Raw genomic sequence first — 20669 nt, forward strand, 5'->3', positions numbered from 1 at the left:
TGCCACTGTACTCCAGCCTGGGTGACAGGGGGAGACTCTGTCTCAAAAAATAAAAAATAAAAATACCACTTTTTTATCTTGTTTCTCAGAGTGTCATGAGTTTTATTTTACTACCTGAACAAGTATAGGAGTCCCATAGCATTCTTGCTTTGTGCTTAAGGAAGCTGAAACAGGGAGAGGATTTTTCTGGAAACAGAGCATTCCTAGAAAGTACCAGAGCACTCAGTATTTCCTCGGTAATGTTGAAAGCTTAATGAACCATGGTTTTATCAGAGGTATCACAAGATAAAACCTTTTAGGAAAAACTTTTCCTGTTTTGTTTTATCCCCTGTGCCTGCATGTTGCCTGACATGGAAGATGTTCAGTAAGTATTTGTTATTGAATCAGTTGCCTAATTCTGCCATCTTTGGCCCATTCTTCTCTGACCCAAGACCTGAAAGCTTACAACTTGTTCTATCTATAAGAGTTTAAAGCAGTTTAAAAGAGTGAAGCTAATAATAAAAGCATTGTAGCCAGGTACAACTGCTCATGTCTGTAATCCCAGTGACTCAAGAGGCTGAGGCAGGAGGATCCCTTGAGGCCAGGAGTTAGAGACCAGCCAGAGAAACATAGCAAGACTCCATCTCTACAATAAATTTTAAAATTATCTGAGAATGGTGGCTTGCACCTGTAGTCCCAGCCACTCAGAGACTGAGGTGGGAGGATTGCTTGACCTCCAGAGGTTGAGGCTGTAGTAAGCTATGATCATGCCACTGCACTCCAGCCTGAGTGACGGAGAAAGACCTTGTCTCAAATAAAAGCTAACCAGCAATGATGTAGTGATGACACTGGCACTTGTACAGAATACATCATGAATCATGTAGAAAACAAGCGTTGCCATAAGTGAATGGTCAAACTGTATACATCTGGGAGATCTGATATCTTTTCTTTTCTTTTTTTTTTGGAGATGGAGTCTTGCTCTGTTGCCGAGGCTGGAGTACAGTGGCGGGATCTCAGCTCACTGTGACCTCCACCTCCCAGGTTCAAGAGATTCTCCTGCTTCAGTCTCCCGAGTAGCTGGGATTACAGACGTGGGCCACCATGCCTGGCTAATTTTTGTATTTTCAGTAGAGACAGGATTTCATCAGGTTGGCGAGACTGGTCTCAAACTCCTAACCTCAAGTGATCCACCCGCCTTGGCCTCCCAAAGTGCTGGGATTACAGGCGTGAGCCACTGCACCCACCTGGATCTGATATCTTTATGTGGGGCCTGCAGGGAGTAGGACTGGCAAGAAGTGCTCGTAGTGTAGGACTTGGATGAGATATTTTCTTGAAGAGCTTTCTTCAGCAAAAATTTGGGGTTTTCCTGTCTATTTTTGTTTATTTTTATTGCAAAAATGTTTCAGCCACCAGAACAATCTTAACACAACCAAAGTTTCTTAGATGTTTTTCATTTAGCAAAATTCTTTCTGGTGTTATGATATGTGTTTTCTGTCGGCTAAAACTTACAGGAATAGTGAACCACAAAGATTTCCTGAGGAGCTCCCACATGCTGTGTCTGAGGTTTCTCGTATTTCTTTTGGCATCAATAACATTCTCCAATACTTCGAAATTATAGTTTGAGTCCAGTGTTAATGATTTCTCTTCAAAAAAAAAAACTTAAATAAAACATTTGTGGTTTTATTTTGCTTGAACCAAGGAAAAGTCATAATAGAGACAACTACCTACTCTGCCTTACTCTCCACGCAAAAACACCCCTTTCTAAAGCTGCCATGTAATACTTTATGAAAAATAAACACTTCCCTGTATTTATTAGTGTATAAGCCTAATATCCCAAAACCTGTAAATATAGTGGTCACAACAGTTGCAATAGGGAGCCCCCCCTTGCTGTAAAAGAAAAAAAAGTCAAAATAAATTATCTTACGTTGGATGATCAGGTTTTAATACTAAGACATTATTTGCCTTTTTCACTCCCATTCTCATGTGCACGTACAGAGTACAAAAAGCTCGTCAGATGGTTGCATATTCTATATTAACATTTAGCTATTTGAAACTATTACTTGTTGTTTTGGTATGGCTATTCTTTGGTACTACAATGATCAGAAAAGACTATTAAAATACTTCTGGTTTTCCAACTATATTATTTGTGTAAGCTTTGATTTTTCTGTATACTTCACCCAAAACAATAAATTGCAGCACATTGAATGCAGAAGCAGATATAAGTATCCAGCAATTTTCTATTAAGCCAAACAATAAAGAGATTTGCAAAAAGTGTAAAACAATCTGTTCTTCTTAATAAATTTTTTTCATTTTGGAGAATTTTTTCATTAAACATATGTTTAATATTGTAACAGGTTTATTGCTATTTTCAAGTAAAATGATAAATTTTTTTTAAATTTTAGTTTTGAGTTCTAATATGATATAATTAGATGTCCATGTAAACAAAAGCTCTTTGGGGCTCTCAATAGTTTTTTAGATTATAAGGAGAGCTGAGACCAAAAAATTTGAGAACTACTGGTCAGGATATGGTTTTCTGAGATCTATTAAATAATACACAAGTTATTTGACAATTTCAGAGAAAAACTGATAGCAATTTTATTCCTAAACATTTTTAAAGAATTAATGTAAACATAATGAATAGAACTTGAGTGTTCATAGTGTTCATACAGTGTCTGGGTTTACATGTGTTAAGAAGTGATGTGATTTGCACTAACAGCCAAAAATAGAAAAATGCAAATATGAAATATAATAGTAGATAGCTAGAAATTAGATTTTATCGAACCTGCAGTACATTCACCTCAGTCTCCAAAGGTTGTCTTCTATGAAACTTTGTCAAATACTTTGTTACATACAACCATAAAACAAAGTATGGTGATCACCTTGGTAAGCCAGATTTCTCCAGAACTGTAAAACAGTGCTTTCTGAGATAAAACTGATCTGTTACTAAAGATGGGGAAGAAACCAAAACTACTGAGGAATCACTCATAGTTAGATAGCACAAATGGATGTGCCACACCTTTAACAAGAAGCCTGTGAAACCAGTCAAAAAGTTAATGAGAAGTTTTATTTGGAGAAAAAGCAGAATAAGCTACTGGTAGAATTTGCTGTATCACATGATACTGTTGGATATGATCTGTGATATACAAGGTGAGTGATTAATGTGCTATTATTGTGAAATGTGAAATAGTAAGTGTTCCAGATTATGGTGATCTAAACTGAGTATGTATATATGCCCTCAGCTTATATACAGAACATATTTGAAGAACAAAATATTCTTGTTTCTCTTCTGATTATCATTTAAAAAAAAATCTATACTATATTTTGTTATTTTGTGATCTGTGACATAAAGTGAAAAAGGAAAGGACACTGGGGTCAGTAATGAGAGTATTAGCTATGTGTGCAGTAAAAAAGGGCATTATAATCTCAATAAAAAGTTTGTACTCATCTCAGCTCTCTAAGTCTCTTGCCAAGCCAGAGGACAGCTTGAGCCCAGGAATTCTAGGCCAGCCTGGACAACATAGTGAGACCCTATCTAAAAAAAAAAAAGAGAGAGAGAGAGAAAGAAAGAGAAAAAGAAAAAAAGAAAACAAAAAGAACAGGAGTCAGCAAATTAAGGTTTTTGGGCCGGATTTGCCACTGTGACCTGTACCCCCATTTTTGTATGGCAGGTTTTTAAAATGTTTTTAAACAGCTAGGGAAAATATCAAAAGAATATTTTGTGACATGTGAAAATTATATGAAGTTCAAATTTCAGTGTCTATAAAAAAAGTTTTATTGGGACATAGCCATACTCATTAGTTTATGTATTGGCTGTGTCTGTTTTCTCACTACAGCAGCAGACTTGATTAGTTGTGACAGAGACTATATGGCTTGCAGAGTTGAAATATTTACTATCTGGCCTTTTACGGAAAAAGGCTGCTGACCCAGAGTTAGAGTAACTTCCCTTTGATCCATCTTATTTATTGTTCTTCCCCATGGGAGTTCATTTGAAGAAAGGATTCTACTGCCTTAAAAACAATGTTTTTTTTTTAGAGTATGTAAGGTCAGCCCAAACAAATGAACTGGCATTCTTGTTCTCTTGCCCCCACTGGGGCAAGAGCAGGATGGGGTTCACAGTTCACTTTGAAAATGCAGATTCAGTAATTCAAGGCAGTATTTGAATATACATTATGGGTGATATCAAGATTAACCATTTGTGCTGCCAGAAATTTTAAATCTGGTAGAGGCATAAGAAACATATTTTCCTTACATTACTTTTTTTTGAATATTTTCTTAAAAAAAGAGATTAAACGTAGCTTAAAAGAAAGGCATTTGACTTAATTCCTGTTCTCTCAAATTGTTATTCCACAAATTGCTACCAATCCAGCAGATTCCCACTCTTCCTCAGTCTTCTGAATGCAAGAATATATATTCCCTAAATGTCTTGGTCTGTCTTAGCTATCTCTCCTGTTTTCATAGTATCCAAATACTTTCCTGACAATGTTAATTTGCTCGGTTGTATTTGTACTGAACTGTAAGTAACTTTTTGGTGTCTTCCTTAATAGACATGGAAAGGACTGTTTCTTATTTTAAGTAATACGGTATTATCCTGCTTTTTCTAACTGAGTGAACCTGTTTCCTCATTTGCGGAATTGGAATAAAAATAATAATGATGGTGATAATAATACCTTTTATTGTTGTGAACCTTAACCTAAAGATGAAAACAAAATACTTAGTTAAGAATTTGCCGAATTTGCCACATAGTACTTTAACTGTGTTGCCCTTTTTTTTTTTTTTTTCTGTTGTTTTATCTCTGAAACCTAATTACGGTCTTTTTGGAGATTTGAATATTTCATCGAATGGAATCAAGATTTATTTATTTATTTATTTATTTATTTTTGTGAGACAGAGTTTTGCTCTGTCACCCAGTCGTGAGTGTAATGGTGTAATCTCGGCTTACTTCAACCTCCGCCTCCCAAGTTCAAGCCATTCTCCCACCTCAGCCTCCTGAGTAGCTGAGATTACAGGCACCCGCCATCGAGACCGGGTAATTTTTGTATTTTAAATAGAGACAGGGTTTCACCATGTTGGCCAGGCTGGTCTTGAACTCCTGACCTCAGATAATCAGCCTCCCAAAGTATTGGGATTACAGGTGTGAGCCAAAGCGCCCAGCCAAGATTTATTTTTAAACATGTCACCAACTGTATGCTTTAGAGAAGGTTGAAAGTTAAAATTAAAACTTGCTGTTCAGAAATAGTTGTCCAGTAGATTTTCATCCAGTAGTGACATTGATATTTCTGTTCAATAGGGTTGGGGTGATTTTTTTTTGGTCTGTTCCAAAAATCTGTGCTCTTTCCACATCGCTTATATATAGTTAAAAGTATAAATGAAGTGCTTACTATGTGGCAAGGACTGTTCCAGATGCCTTATATTAATTTAATTTTCATAAGAACTCTATGAACTAAGTGCTGTTACTGCTATTTTTAGATGAGACAGCTGATGCACAAAAGGATTATACGTTTCCCAGTTACTTAGCTAGTAAGAGGCAGAGTTGGGATTTGAATCTATAGATTGGTTTTTGTTTGTTTTGAGACGGAGTTTTGCTGTTGTCACCCAGGCTGGAGTGCAGTGGCGTGATCTCGGCTCACTGCAACCTCTGCCTCCTGGGTTCAAGCGATTCTCCTGCCTTAGCCTCCTGAGTAGCTGGGATTACAGGCACATGCCTGGCTAATTTTTATATTTTTAGTAGAGTCAGGGTTTCACCATGTTGGCCAGGCTGGTCTGAAACTCCTCACCTCAGATGATCCACCTACCTTGTCCTCCCAAAGTGCTGGGATTACAGGCGTGAGCCAGTGCGCCCAGCAGATTGTATTCTTAACCTCTGTGTTCTAATGCTTTTGTTAGCCATACTGTGTCCTATTTGTCATATGCTCATATGTGAGATATACCTTATCTAAGGTAACATTCTTGAAGAGTTTTAAGTTTGTTCACAGTGCTGAGCTTATGGTAGATAATACGTATTTGTGCTTGAATGAATTAAGGAATATGATGATAAAAAAATTATAATTCATACAATATAATCATTGTTTAAGTATTCTTGGCTTTGAGTAATAACATTGTCGTTTGAGTCATCTGTAACTAACATTGGCTATTCTGAAGCAGTCTAAGGACTGTAACAATTGGGGCAATGAAATTGCTTAACAATCTATTTACATTTCTAAATTCATTTTTTCTTGCTGATACTCACTCAAAAAGAAATCTGTGTGTTTTATTTAGAGTTTTTCCTTTTATGGGTTCCTCTGTTGAATTGTTTGTTGATTTGTTTGTGTTAAATGGCATTGTATTATAACAGATAATTCAGTTCTTACAGAAGAAACCTTAAAGAATTTGGACATACTGGTCATAATAGTGAATGTCTGGTATTAAGTTTGGCCTCCGAAACTTCTGAAATAGTAATGGTCTTGAAATATGCTTTATTTTATGTATTTTTCAGAATTCTCCACTTTACCAATACTTACAGGATCTGGGACACACAGACTTTGAAATATGTTCTTCTTTGTCACCAAAAACAGAAAAATGCACAATAGAGGGACAACAAAAGCCTCCTACAAGAGTCCTACCAAAAGTAAGAAAGCATGCTTATTCTTTCTGGCTGAATCTTTTGCACTTTACCTTTCTGGCTATTTAGATAACTTCTTAAGCACTTCCATATCCTCCCTCACACTGGTAAGACTGTTTATTTCATCAGTAGTACAAAACTTTCTGTTTAGATAAACATGAATCTTTACTGCTTTGGAATATTTTGTAGGTAATTTATATCCGGTGAAGAAATAATTTGGTGGAGAATTAAAATACATTACTTATTTAAATATTGATGCTCTCCAAACAGAACTGGAAAAAATATACTAAAACTTTAATGAGAGCACAACTAATAGGAATCCTCTACTAACTGGATTTTTTCTCTTTAAATCTTTTTTTTTTTTTTAAAGTATGAATTACAAGAAAGCAAATTGATATTTCTTAAACACAGTTTCAGGGCTATATAATGGAGTGAGTATAACTTCTGCTACCTTTTTTAATCTATAGAATTGAATATATTTATACAGTAAATATCTCATAGTCGATGTCCAGCATTGTGAAGCTGAGATACTAGAAAAATCTCCATCAGTTATGTTGTACAAAATGTGTTTTCTAGATTCATTTATGTCCTGCTAGCCATGTTTACTAAGATAAGAAATTTATGGTCCAGGCGCGGTGGCTCACGCCTGTAATCCCGGCACTTTGGGAGACCAAGGCGAGTGGATCACTTGAGGTCAGGAGTTTGAGACCAGCCTGGCCAACATGGTGAAATCCTGTCTCTACTAAAAATAGAAAAATTATCTGGGCGTGGTAGCGGGCGCCTGTAATCCCAGCTACTCAGGAGGCTGAGGCAGGAGAATCGCTTGAACCTGGGAGGCGGAGGTAGCAGTGAACCGCGATTATGCCATTGCACTGCAGCCTGGGCAATAAGAGCAAAACTCCGTCTAAAAAGATAAAAATATTTACTCTATTTTTAGGTGAGACAGTTGAAGCATAGGAGGATTATAAATTATCATAGGTTACTTAGCTTATAAGAGGTGGAGCTGGGATTAGAACCTGTAGTTTACTCCCAGAGTTTGTGTTCTTAACCTCTGTGTACCTGTCTACTACATTTTAGTTTTAACCAAAGGAATTGTAATTTAATAGAAAAAATATAACCAAATTTCCTCATTCCTTGAGCATTCTAGTTTAATCAGTGTTTTATCACTATTGAGAAGAGCATTTAAAGCTTTCAATTAGTCATTTACAGGGAAAGTATGGATTGGCATAAGGATCCTTTCCCCAATCTTCTTACAAAGACACCTAAAATGTGAGGTAACCAAGCTGGCGCATTTGTAACAGCCAAGTAAACACTAGAGAATTTTTTGACTAACACCCAGAAGGTGAGAGTTAGGATTAGAGTTCGCATGGATCAGAACCAGTTTTCCTAGTCCTCCATTGATATCATTTCTTCCCTGTGCCCCTTTTAAGTATAAATGTTCCTGGGAAGGGGTTTGTATATAATAGGCTATTTAATAAGCTTGGATTTGAGGTTACTTGGCAACGCAAAACAAAGAATGGCCAGGGGATAGTCTTAGAGCAGCAGATGGTCATTTACCTCTAATTTTTTGTTTTGTTTTGTTTTGATACAAACTTGGGTTTTATGGATATTATTGTCATTTATGACAAGTATTTTTATATTTAGAAATGTTGTTGCTAGTTTATAAATAAGTCAAGTGAGAGTTTAAAATTGAATCCCCTCAGAAATTGAGGAACAATAAAAAGCATAGCCAGAGGTTGTTTTAAAAAAAATTACCAGGCTGGGCACAATGGCTCATGTCTATAATCCCAGCACTTTGGGAGGCCGAGGCAGAAGGACCACTTGAGCCCAGGTGTTGGAGACCCGCCGGGGCAACATAGCAAGACCCTGTCTCAAAAAAATTATCGTATGTCTAGAAAGTTTGCTTTGTCTTCATTTTATTTATTTTTGTATTTATTTATTTATTTATTTATTTGAGATAGGATCTTCCCCTATCACCCAGGCTGGAGTGCAGTAATTACAATTCACTGCAGCCTTCACTTTCTGGGCTCAAGTGATCCTCCCACCTCTGCCTCCCAAGTACCTGGGACCACAGACATGTGCCACCATACCTAGCTAATTTTGTTCTTTATTTTTTGTAGAGATTTAAAAATTGCCACTCACTATGTTGCCCAGGTTGGTCTCAAACTCCTGACTTCAAGCAATCCTCCTACCTTGACCTTACAGGTGTGAGCCACCACACCCAGCCATATTGCACATTTCTAAGACAAGTTTTTAACTGTAGGATCTATGTTTTTCTAAAATGAAGTTTTTTCCTTTTTTGTGTGTGTTTTTTTTGTTTTGTTTTGTTTTTGTTTTTGAGACAGAGTCTCACTCTGTCGCCCAGGCTGGAGTGCAGTGATACGATCTTGGCTCACTGCAACATCCATCTCTCAGGTTCATGTAATTCTGCCTCAGCTTCACAAGTAGCTGGGATTACAGGCACAGGCCAACACGCCCAGCCATGTTTTGTATTTTTAGTAGAGACAGGGTTTTACCATGTTGGCCAGGCTGGTCTTGAACTCCCAACCTTAAGTGATCTGCCTACCTCGGCCTCCCAAACTGCTGGGATTACAGGAGTGAGCCACCGTGCCCGACCAGTTTTTTTCCTAATTTGGGGAGAGCTAAATTTTAGAAAACTTGTTGTATTGTTCAGCTCATTATCAGGGAATGTATGTTTAGAATTGCTCCCAAAATTCTTTTCAAGGAATGAAGTATCAATTATTTCCTCTGAAAAGCTATTTTTCTATGAGTTCTTAATGAAACCATCCTTAGCCTCTTTTTTAACTTTATTTTTGCATATGCTTATTAGTAGTTGTTAAGTAGTCTGCCCTGATATTCTTACTATGAATATTCATTCTGTCTCTTTTTCCAGTTTGTTTTCCTATGATTATTCTTAAATTCATTCCATAGAGTTTTAGCAGCAAGCTTCTTGTTGGCTTGATGTCTTCTCTGGGGATCTCATCTACTTTCTTGCCACTTATGTCTGTTCTCCAGTCTTTGCTGAAAGTCTTTGCTGGATGCTTGTTAGACATTTTCATCTACATGTCCCCCACAAAGCTCAGATTCAACTTGTCTAAATAGGACTTCCTCAGACACCCCCAAAACAAACAAGCTAAAAAATATTCTTTTTAATAGTCCAAAATCACCACCCTCTCAGATACCCCCAAAACAAACAAACAAAAAATGTTCTTTTAAATAGTCTCAAATCACCACCCTCTCAGTTACCATACTATTTCCAATCGTGCTGACATAGCCTTGGTCATCAAGTGATACATCAAGTCAGCTTCTATGTCTCTTTAACTCTTATTCATGATCATTTTTGTACTCATTACCTAAAGACCTTTATTGTTATTTAGCTGGGTTATTAATTTTTTTTTTTTTTTAATTTTTTGAGATGGAGTCTCGCACTGTAGCCCAGGCTGGAGTGCAGTGGTGCGATCTCAGCTAACTGCAATCTCTGCCTCCCGGGTTCAAGCGATTCTCCTGCCTCGGCCTCCTGAGTAGCTGGGATTACAGGTGCCCGCCACCACGCCCAGCTAATTTTTTGTATTTTCAGTAGAGACGGGGGTTTCACTATGTTGGCCAGGTTGGTCTCGAACTCCTGACCTCATGATCCACCCACCTCGACCTCCCAAAGTGCTGGGATTACAGGCAGGAGCCACTGCCCCCAGCCTTGAATATCCTCTTAATCATGCTTCTTGTCTACAATCATTCCCTGCCAGTTTAGCCTCTGCACTGTTGCCAATTATTTTTCTTTATTGTTTCGCTTCCTTGCATAAAAATCTTTGGTAGCTCCTCCCCACCTACAGGATAATGTTCATACTATTACAGTGTATAAGACTAAGATCCTTTAAAACCTATCTCAGTGTACCTTTTTAACTTCCTTACTAATCCCTTCTTCCCTTGGGTCATAACTGTCCTGGCGTGCGCCACCATCCCCGTGGCATGTGTTTTCATGGCTCTTTCCTTCATCTTCTTCCCTTGACTGAAGTATTCTTCTCTGTTTTTTTTTGAGACGCAGTTTCACTCTTGTAGCCCAGGTTGGAGTGCAATGGCGCGATCTCGGCTCACCACAACCTCCGCCTCCTGGGTTCAAATAATTCTCCTGCCTCAGCCTCCCAAGTAGCTGAGATTACAGGGATGCATCACCATGCCTGGCTAATTTTGTATTTTTTGTAGAGATGGGGTTTCTCCATGTTGGTCAGGCTAGTCTTGAACCCCCAACCTCAGGTGATCTGCCCACCTCGGCCTCCCAAAGTGCTGGAATTACAGGCATGAGCCACCGCGCCCGGCCCGTTCTTCCTTTCTTTGTTGAATTCCTACTCATCCATTAGGACTGAGCTCCAGTGTTAGCTCCTCTCTGACCTCTTTTCCACTACTTTTTCAGACTTCACATTGATTGTAATTCTTTATATTGTCTCTTCTTCTATACTAAGTTCCTGAAAACAATAGTTATATGTATTTATCTTTTTTCCCATGACCCTTTGCAGTACCTGGGATATAGTAATCACTCAATGAATATAAACTGCACTTACTGGCATGCTCAAGGAATGGGCTATTAAGGTAAATTGAATTTTTGGTTGATTCAGTAGTAAAATTTTTTTATCAATATATGACAGTTTTTCTAAAATGGTCAAAGTATCTTTTTGACTTAGTATTGTGGAATGAAATGGTCTTAATATTTGAGAACTTGTAACCAAGTTCTCAAAAACAAAAAGAGTTTTTCTGAAATAAATACTATCATCATGTTGATATAGTACATAGTCTTCCCCGGATAAATGGGCTGCTTCAGAATGACTTCTACCTGTTCTGTAAAAATCGGATTTTCAGGCCTCAATCCAAATGTATCGAATCACAATCTTTAGTTTGGGGGCCCGAGAATATGTTTCTAATTAAAATCTCCAGGTGATCCTGATATGCAACAAAATTTCAGAACTAATAAGGAGGCTGAGACATATTGACAAAGAATATAACCTGGACAATTTTTTTCTCCCTTTTCTGATAAAAATTCTCATTGATTGGAGGTAAGTAACTGGAAGTTTTTCTGCTGTTTAGGTATGGTTTAATAATCTTATACCATGTCATTCGTCTCCTTCAGCAAGGTATCCTGTTAAAAGTGGCTGAAACCATCAAAAGTTGGATTTTTTTTTCTCAGTGCAATAAGAAAGATGACTTACTTCACAAGTTGGTAAGTGGTCACTTCTTTTTGTCACTTTTCAGGGTTCTAGGTTATTAGTGAAAGAATTGGTGAATCAATTTGTTTTGCTGTCAATTTGGGCAGTGATTGATTTTTACTAGAGATTCTGCAATAACTCAGGATCTTTTAATTTGGGCTTACTTGTATTATTTATAGCTTTTAAAGAGGTTATTAGCCACTCAGAATGGAATATTCTGATAGTTACTGAAACTTTGTTAGATCGTGAATTTATTATTGCCCTCTTCCTCCATTGACAGGTATTCCTCTCTATAGGTAAAGGAATATGTCATTAGTGGGATCAATTTAATCTGTTAAATCGCGGAATTTCCCAAAGACTCTAAACAGTCAACCTGAAAGGTCTTTGTGATTTTTGTGAGGCTTTGTTTTCTTCTACTCTCTGCTGTAACAGAACTCCAGAGGGGAAAGAATTCAACCTTCTGACATCCTAACAATACAAAATCCAGGAGTATAGCCTAAAAATTCAAGTTATGTGGTTCTCATGGCTCCCAGAAGGAGTAAAGGAATAATGTAGCTACAAGTAAGCAGGTTTCAGGATCTCTGCTGGCCTGTGACCTTAAGGATTATCATTCTGGTACATTAACATTTGTAAAGAGATTGTTTACAAAGTGCTTTCACATTTTGATTTGGTAATCTAAACAACACTATAAGATTTAGTCTACTTCACTAATGAGAAAACCAAGGTTCAGACAATTCAGTTTTGTTTTAATAACTTACTGAGTGAATTGTCTAAAAATGTTCAGCTAGAAAGTGATAGAACCAGAATTTGAATCCAGGTCTCTTGGATCCAAAGCCGTGCTCTTTCTGCTATAGCATACGACCTCTCTAGCTCAAGTATTATTATTTTTTGACTGACTAAAATTACTTTTTTAGCAATCCAAATTGTCAGGTTCTTTGTTCAGGGTTTCATCTTTGTTGAAGGTGTGTTGAGGAGGTCAATGAAGTGTCTTATCGTCTACATAGAATGTCATTTTTATCCAGGTGGAGCCATCTCATTCTTCAGTGATACTAGGACTGTGGTAAGGTATATGGATCCATATACATTTTTCTGTGATTTAGTCATAGTCTGCCTAGGCCTGGTCTTTTCATTCCTGATTCTGTGTCACTGGCCACATGTTTCATGTGATGTTTCACTATAAAGTGCCAGCTTCTGTATGCATCCCTTTTGTGCCTACATTATGGAGAACTATAAGAATACATACCTAAGGAATAGTTTACTAGTAATGGAGTAAGAAATTGCCAGGTTGGCTTTTGGCGTGAGATTGCTTGACTTTTTCCCCTTGATTGTGACATATTTAAAATGTTGTTAGCTATATAATGAGGACTTCTGTAAGAATGTGGTGAACCATATATCAAACTAAGCCCATGTCCTCTTGATCAGGGTTATGTGCCACTTTTAAAGAATAAGATTTTTAATATTAGGTGCATTTAGATATATTTTATTTATCTTCAGTAAAGAGAGTATCTCAATGGAATGCTGATCTTTCTTGAAGATATTGAAGCAGGCCCTCATTTCTTTTATAAGAATACTGGCAATTGCTCTGTGATATCTGAACATTTTACTATTGTTCATTTTTATAGTATTTTTCTTAAGAATTAAAAAAATCCTTGATGGTAGTGGTAATAGCACTTTTTAAGTGCTTTTTAGCCTAAAGTGCCTTCACACATGTTATCTAATTTGATCCTTATATCAAAAGCCCCATGATATTCCACAGTGATTAAGATCTTTAAAGAATACTGACACATGAATAAGTTTTCTTCTCCATCCCTAAGGAAAAAGAAATCAAAATCTCTTAATTTTTTATCTGTGCCTTCTCATAACCTTTCATTTCATCCAGGCAGAAAGGAATTCCTAAGTACTTTCTCATGCCATGTCCCTATTTAGATTCTAGAAAGATCTTTGTCAATCAAATCAAGTCCAAATTTGTCACGTCAGTACTAAAGAGTCTGCATAATTTGGCCCTAACCTACCTTTCCAGCTTTGTCCACCAGTATTTGTATCAATGAACCCAGTCTTCATTTTCCTTTATTCCATACTTATTCTGTATGTCTGTGTTTGTGCTTTTATACTGTGATGGAATTCTTTCTTTTTTTCTTTTTTCTTGATCCATTGGAATCTTTCAATAAGCACTCCTAGCTTTTTCTCAAAGTTTTCCCAAAACTTCAGCCTATTGTATCTCTTATTTTCTGCATCAACCTGGTAATAATTATGTTGTGTTCTGTAAGTTTTTATATTGTAATATATCCAACATGTGCTTTTCTTTATTGTTTTAATTATTGCATAGTTAGTGACAACAGTAATAGCTAACATACAGTACTTACTATGAGCCAAACACTCCTCTTGGTATTTTATAGATATTGACTTATTTAATCCTCATAACAACCCTATGAAGTAGCTACTGTTATTATCCCAATTTTGCCAAAGAGGAAAGTGGCACAGAGAGCCTATTAACATGCTTAAGTTGTGGAGCAAGAATATAAAGCTAGACACTAAGTCTTGGCGCTCAGACTTGTTGAAAATGTGCCAGAGTTTACATAGTACACATCCCAGGAGCATAGAGTCTCCAGCCATGCAGATGATACCTGCTAATACTTAAATCGATCAGAATTAGCACCTTTTCAGTTTCTTCATTTGTTTGAGACCTGGATCTGGGCTTCCCAGTCCAAATAGGACTGTCATGACATGTTTCTTAATTTGCAGGTGTCAATTTTTCTGGTACTTTGATTGTTACATTGTAACACAGTTAACATGTTTTCTGCAGTTCTTATTTTTTATAATCAAAGAGTAATATATAATTTTACATTTTATCCTTAAGAAAGATACTTAATCCATTAATCTGATTCAATTTAAACAGCTATAGTAATCAGAATATAGTTCAAGTTTTTCCTCTATACGAGGCAGTCTAATCACTAAGATAACACTGTTTCAGTTATTTGGAGTGTCTTGGTGCCTTTCAAGTTCATTTGTATGCATAGATGATTGTAGGTTGTTGGTTGATCACTTTTTTTTTTTTTTTTTTTGAGACTGAGTCTCATTCTACTGTTCAGGCTGCAGTACAGTGGCACCATCTTGGCTCACTACAACCTCTGCCTCCCAGGCTCAAGCAATTCTTGTGCCTCAACCTTATAAGTAGCTGAGACTACAGGTGCACATCACCAAACCTGGCTTATATGCTGGTCTTGAACTCCTGGCCTCAAGTAATCTGCCCGCCTTAACCTCCCAAAGTGCTGGGATTATAGGGGTGAGCCACCGTGCCCAGTCGGTTTGTCACATTCTTAAATCAGATATTCCTAAAGCTGTTAATACTTCCTCTAAGCATGTTGGTTTTGGGGAGGTGTTATCCCAGTTTTACATGTAAGTCTGATGCCAGGGAACGGTGTTAAAAGAAAGTGAATGACTGATTACGCCGAGTATCTGTAAAGAGAGAGCACTCCCGTTGAATATTACTGGCTTTTCCACTCTCTGTCAGCCTTGGCCTTCAACTAGTTAGGCTTCTTCAAAGTTACCTTATATATGTACATAGAAGTCTCATAAAAGGTATGGTTTAAAGTTTTTGTAGCAAAAGTTTGATTTTTAATACTTGCATTGAATATGTCTGTGTCTAATTGGGGAACCAAATAGTAAGATCAATTTCAGAGATTACTCAAAAAGCTACCATGCCCCACCTCCTGCGCTCCTTTTTTCTCCCCTCTGAACAATAGTATAAAGGGAATTGTGTTGCTCTGTCTTTGTGAAAGTGGGGTGGGATGTCAAATTAAGTGGTTCCTAATGTTAGAATCGGAATTGTAGGAAGAGAAAAGAGGCAATTGTTCAAATATGAAACGTAAAAGTGCTGCAGAGGTACATACAGAGTGTGTCAGTAGATGGTTAAAAAAAAAAAAAAAAAAAAAGCCACATCAGGCTAAAAGAAAGATCAACATTCCTTTGAGAAGATGCTGTCTTTTTGGACTGAAGATAAATAAAATATATCTAAATGCACCTAATATTAAAAATGTTATTCTCTAAAAGTGGCATATAACCCTGATCAAGAGGTCATGGGCTCAGTTTGATATATGGTTCACCATATTCTTACTGAAGTCCTCATTATGATCAGCTAGGACTGGAATGTGTGGTGTGGGAATGATTAAATTAACTAAGAAGAGCAAACGTGTTGCCTTCACACCCTAGAGCTAGCGGGTTTTACTTTAATTGCTAATGGCCTTGTCCATCGTTCTCTTTATTTTTATCATATAGTAGGCTCACTCTAGTACTAAATTTGTTTGTTTGGTTTTGGTTTTTTAATTATTTATTTATTTACTTATTTATTTTTGAGACAGAATCTTGCTCTGTCACCCAGGCTATAGTGCAGTGGCACAATCTCAGCTTACTGCAACCTCTGCCTCCTGGGTTCAGGAGATTGTCCTGCGTCAGCTTCCCGAGTAGCTGGGATTACAGGCACGTGCCACCATGCCCAGCTAATTTTTGTATGTTAGCAGACATGGATTTTCACCATATTGGCCAGGCTGGTCTCGAATTCCTGACCTCAGGTGATCTGCCTGCCTTGGCCTCCCAAAGTGCTGGGACTACAGGCGTGAGCCACTGCACTTGGCCCTCTATTTGTTTAAATTTAATACAAAATACAACTTTAAATTTTCTTTTGAGGCAGACTATGTGCAGGGAAACACAGCTACCAAATGCGTAGGATTTGAAATCAAAATTCTGGAAAGTTACTTAATTTCTTTGGGCTTTGGTGTTCTCCCCTATATAATGGAGAGGAGGATGATAAGGTACATCACAGGGTTACCATGAGAATTCACCTGTCAGCCCTGAGAGTGCTACCTCATTTCTCACCTCTCTACCATGTGCACTCTGTGCACAATCTATTAATAATATCATCTAGTATCGACGACTCACAGTTCCCCAAATTAGAAAGGCTTTTATCCTGTACCGTCCCACTTCTCCAACTCCTTTGGTCAATTCTTGTTCATCCTTTAAAACTTAGCTCAGGCTTCACCTCTTTTACTTTCTCTGACTTCATTACAGGCTTGGTCCCTCTATGCCATTTTCATAGTACTCTAGGTGTATTTCATCACGCTCCTTTGCATGTTATATTGCGACTGTTTACTTTTCGGTTCTCTACATTAAACTATGAACTCTTTAAGAATATATCTTGTTCATTTTGTGTCTTCGGTGTCAAGCCTGGTGCCTGGCTTATGGAAGGTATTCCTTGATAGATGAATAGAAAGAAGAGAGGGAGAAATAAATGAGCTGGTATATGTGAAGGCGTTTTGTAAACTATAAAATGCTATGCAAATGTTAGTGTGATTTTACATTGCATTCCTTAATAGTGTATTTTTAAATATCTGAATATCCATTTTTAGGAGGCCTTGATCCTGCTAATAAAATTCTTTAATATTGACTGGATTGTTACAGCTTCAGGGACAGCATCTTTAATGTTATAGGATTATATTTTCCATGTTGTGCCCTAGCAATTTAATCAATTAGGCTTAACTAGACAGGTTTGTTCATCTGTAATTACTTTTCATCTTGTTATTAAAAATTTATATTTTACATCTGATGGCTCAGTAATGTCTACCTCAATCTTTATTGTTTCACATTTACAGTGAAAATAAAACTCATCTATCATACTGAAGGTAGATTGGACTGTTGTTTCTTCTTGAAGTATCTTCTGAAAATAAACACCACTAAATTTTATTAGTACATTAGGAGTTTAGCGTTTATGCGATATTATATATGTGTTAATACCTCTCTTCTGGTATTTTAATGGCAAGGATATTGGATTCCGACTCGACTCATTACATACCATCCTGCAACAGGAAGTCCTGTTACAAGAGGATGTGGAGCTGATTGAGCTACTTGATCCCAGTATCCTGTCTGCAGGGCAATCTCAACAACAGGAAAATGGACACCTTCCAACACTTTGCTCCCTGGCAACCCCTAATATTTGGTACTGTCCAGAAAACACCTATTCTTTGACTACTTACATATAGAGTATTAGCAGAGGAAACCCATCCTCATGCTCTCCATTGTAAAGGCATAAACATTCTATGCATTTAGCAGTACAATTAAAGTAACAATATAGGGGGAGAAGTACCTTTCTAAAATAAATACCATTTAAAGTGAAGCTAGGGAAAAAATCTGATTTGGTTATTATATACTTCCAACTCACTAAAATTAGTTCTGTGCTCAGCAACCTAGCAAATGGGTAATAACAAGTGCCAAAAAGTTACTCTGCCAGGTGTAGTGGCTTATGCCTGTAATCCCAACACTTTGGGAGGCTGAAGTGGTAGGATTGCTTAAGGCTAAGAGTTTGAGACCAGCTTGGGCAACATCGCAAAACCCCATCTCTACAAAACATAAAAAAAATGTGTTCGCGTAAGGTGGCATATGTCTGTAGACCTAGCTCCTTGGGAGACTGATGTGGAAGAAGTGCTTGAGCCCAGCAGTTGCAGAGTGCAGTGAATTATGATCACACCACTGCACTCCAGCCTGAGCAACAAAGCGAGACGCTGTCTCTAAGGGGAATAAAAAAGAATTTCTTTTACCCATACACCTATGCACATATGAGCATGCAAGCCTATCCTTCTTTATGTTTCTTTATAATTAATAGGTTTTATCATAACTATGTTGTAGAGACACCAAGAATAGGATGGGACATGGAGGTAGGCAGTTGATTCTGGATGTGTTGGCTGAGAAAAGATAACAGGGAACATGATTTGATGATTCAGACCATCCTAAAACTTTTCAACCTCTTGAACTATTTAGGTCTAGAGCAGAAGTCCCAGGCAATAATCTTGTTAAAAGAGAAAAAAAAGAATGTGTAGCAAAAAGGGATTATATATAAAGAATTATTGATGTCTTCTTCCTATTAAAGTACTTTATTAAATTTGGCATAGAAGGGAGGAATGAATCAAGAAGTACACTAAATCACTGCTCAAACTGTTCAAGTTATATAGGCAGTTACATTCATTGGCCTTAAGGTTCTGTATTTATGTCTTCCCTGTCACACTGACAAATGCTTCATTCTCCAGTCACTCAGATATGATCATGAAGAAATAAAGCATCTTATCCTTCAAAAATATGAGAATTTAAGGAGCTGATAGAAGGAACTATAGGTTTTTAAGAATTTACTACTTTACTAAGTTTCCTTTACCCACAAATATAACCAGGCAACTATGAGACCTATAAATGATTTTAGAGTTTACTGTTAATATATAAAAATATATGGTGAGATTTTGCTTTATGGTATTACCAGTATTATCTGAAAAGTAAAGGATTCTAAAGGAAATTAGGGCAAATATTTATTTATTTACTTATTTTTTGAGACATGGTCTCACTCTGTTGCTTAGGCTGGAGCACAGTGGTATGATGTCGGCTCACTGCAGCCTCAGCCTCCTAGACTCAAGTGATCCTCCCACCCTAGCCTCCTAAGTACCTGGTACTATAGGAGCATGCCACCACACCTGGCTAATTTTTGTAGTTTTTGCAGAGACAGGTTTTGCCATGTTGCCCAGGCTGGTCTTGAACTCCTGTAGTCAAGTGATCTGCCTGCCTCAGCCTCCCAAAGTGCTGGGATTACAGGTGCGAGCCCTCTTTGCAATATGATTGTAACTCTTTCCAAATATTGCCGATGTTTTTCAGATACTCTCAGACACATCCCCCTTATACTCCCCTCTTTCTTTTCTTTTTTTTTTTTTTTTTTTTGAGACAAGGTCCTGCTTTGTCACCCAGGCTGGAGTGCAGTGGTGTGATCTTGGCTTGCTGCAGCCTGCTCAAGTGATCCTTCCGCCTCAGCCTCCTGTATAACTGGGACTACGGATACATGCCACCACACCCAGCTAATTTTTTAATTTTTTGTAGAGAAGGGGTCCCACTGTGTTGCCCAGGCTGGTCTCAAACTCCTGGGCTCAAGTGGTCCTCCCACCTGTGCCTCTCAAAGTGCTGAGATTACAGGCATGAGCCACTGTGCCTGGCCCCTTCTTTCTTATATATACACATTTTCACCAAAGCATTCATTGCTTTAAAGATGTATTTTAGTCTGTTAGACTTGTAATTGATATGAATTTAAAAATGTGTGCATATTTTTATTTCAATTAAAGTGGTATAAAAGTACAAACCTTGTCCATATCATGGTCTGTGGTAAGTATGTATATTCCAAATTAATGATGATGATTATTTAAAATTAGAGGACTTTATTCAAACAATTACTCATCAAGTGTGTGTCATTTCTAATTGGAAAAATGTGTACATATTCTTGATATAGTATGTGTTTCTATGCAAATAAAGTTTGATTTTAGGAAAAGGGATTTATAATATCTCTGAAATAGTATTTTTACTTTTAAATCTATAAAATTGGATTTTAAAATCTCTAATTTGCTTTTTAGGTTAAAGATTCCATATCTTTTATATTTTTTTAAAAGTGGTTTCAGAAGATGCCTGTTGTTATATTATCATTTTTATTAATGTCATAAAGAGAAATGTAGCAATTTCTTTGGGGTCACAGAAGAGGGGTTGGCTCAAATTATAAGTAACTGTTTCAAACTTTTGGTAAAATCTTCACAGAAGACTTGGTGTCAGAGGAAGGTTTGAACGAATAGGATTGTGGTATTAAATATAAGATGACACCAGGCAAAAAGGAAAGAGAAGGAAGAGATTTTCTGGTTTACAATGCTTGAAGTTGAGGGCTAGGATGCTGATCTGACTCAAGACATGACCTGGGCCAACTTCTGAAGGATTTTGTAGACTGAGCTAATGAAGTTTGATTTTATCCTGCAGGCAACAGGTGGTATTTCTAGCTCCAGACTCGGTGTATGTGGGAAGTGTAGAGGCCTTTTGTTGGTTCTGCCCAGCATTCA

General features: G+C 37.3%; 1 protein-coding gene across 3 annotated transcripts in view; it reads left to right on the top strand.

Moving 5' to 3' along the window:
* Positions 1 to 20669, top strand: part of VEZT (vezatin, adherens junctions transmembrane protein) — an 82485-nt gene that overhangs the window by 26048 nt on the left and 35768 nt on the right. Inside the window, exons 2-5 of one of the 3 annotated variants that reach the window (XM_011934068.1) lie at positions 6452 to 6583; positions 11089 to 11161; positions 11697 to 11786; positions 17586 to 17761. In XM_011934068.1, coding sequence (XP_011789458.1) covers positions 11138 to 11161; positions 11697 to 11786; positions 17586 to 17761 — 290 coding nt within the window. In that variant the 5' untranslated portion in view covers positions 6452 to 6583; positions 11089 to 11137. The remainder of the gene's footprint in view (positions 1 to 6451; positions 6584 to 11088; positions 11162 to 11696; positions 11787 to 17585; positions 17762 to 20669) is intronic. The other 2 variants (XM_011934061.1, XM_011934074.1) reach the window with 2 other exon arrangements.

This window comes from Colobus angolensis, unplaced genomic scaffold (genome assembly GCF_000951035.1).
Source record: "Colobus angolensis palliatus isolate OR3802 unplaced genomic scaffold, Cang.pa_1.0 Scaffold10, whole genome shotgun sequence".
Lineage (NCBI taxonomy): Eukaryota > Metazoa > Chordata > Mammalia > Primates > Cercopithecidae > Colobus > Colobus angolensis.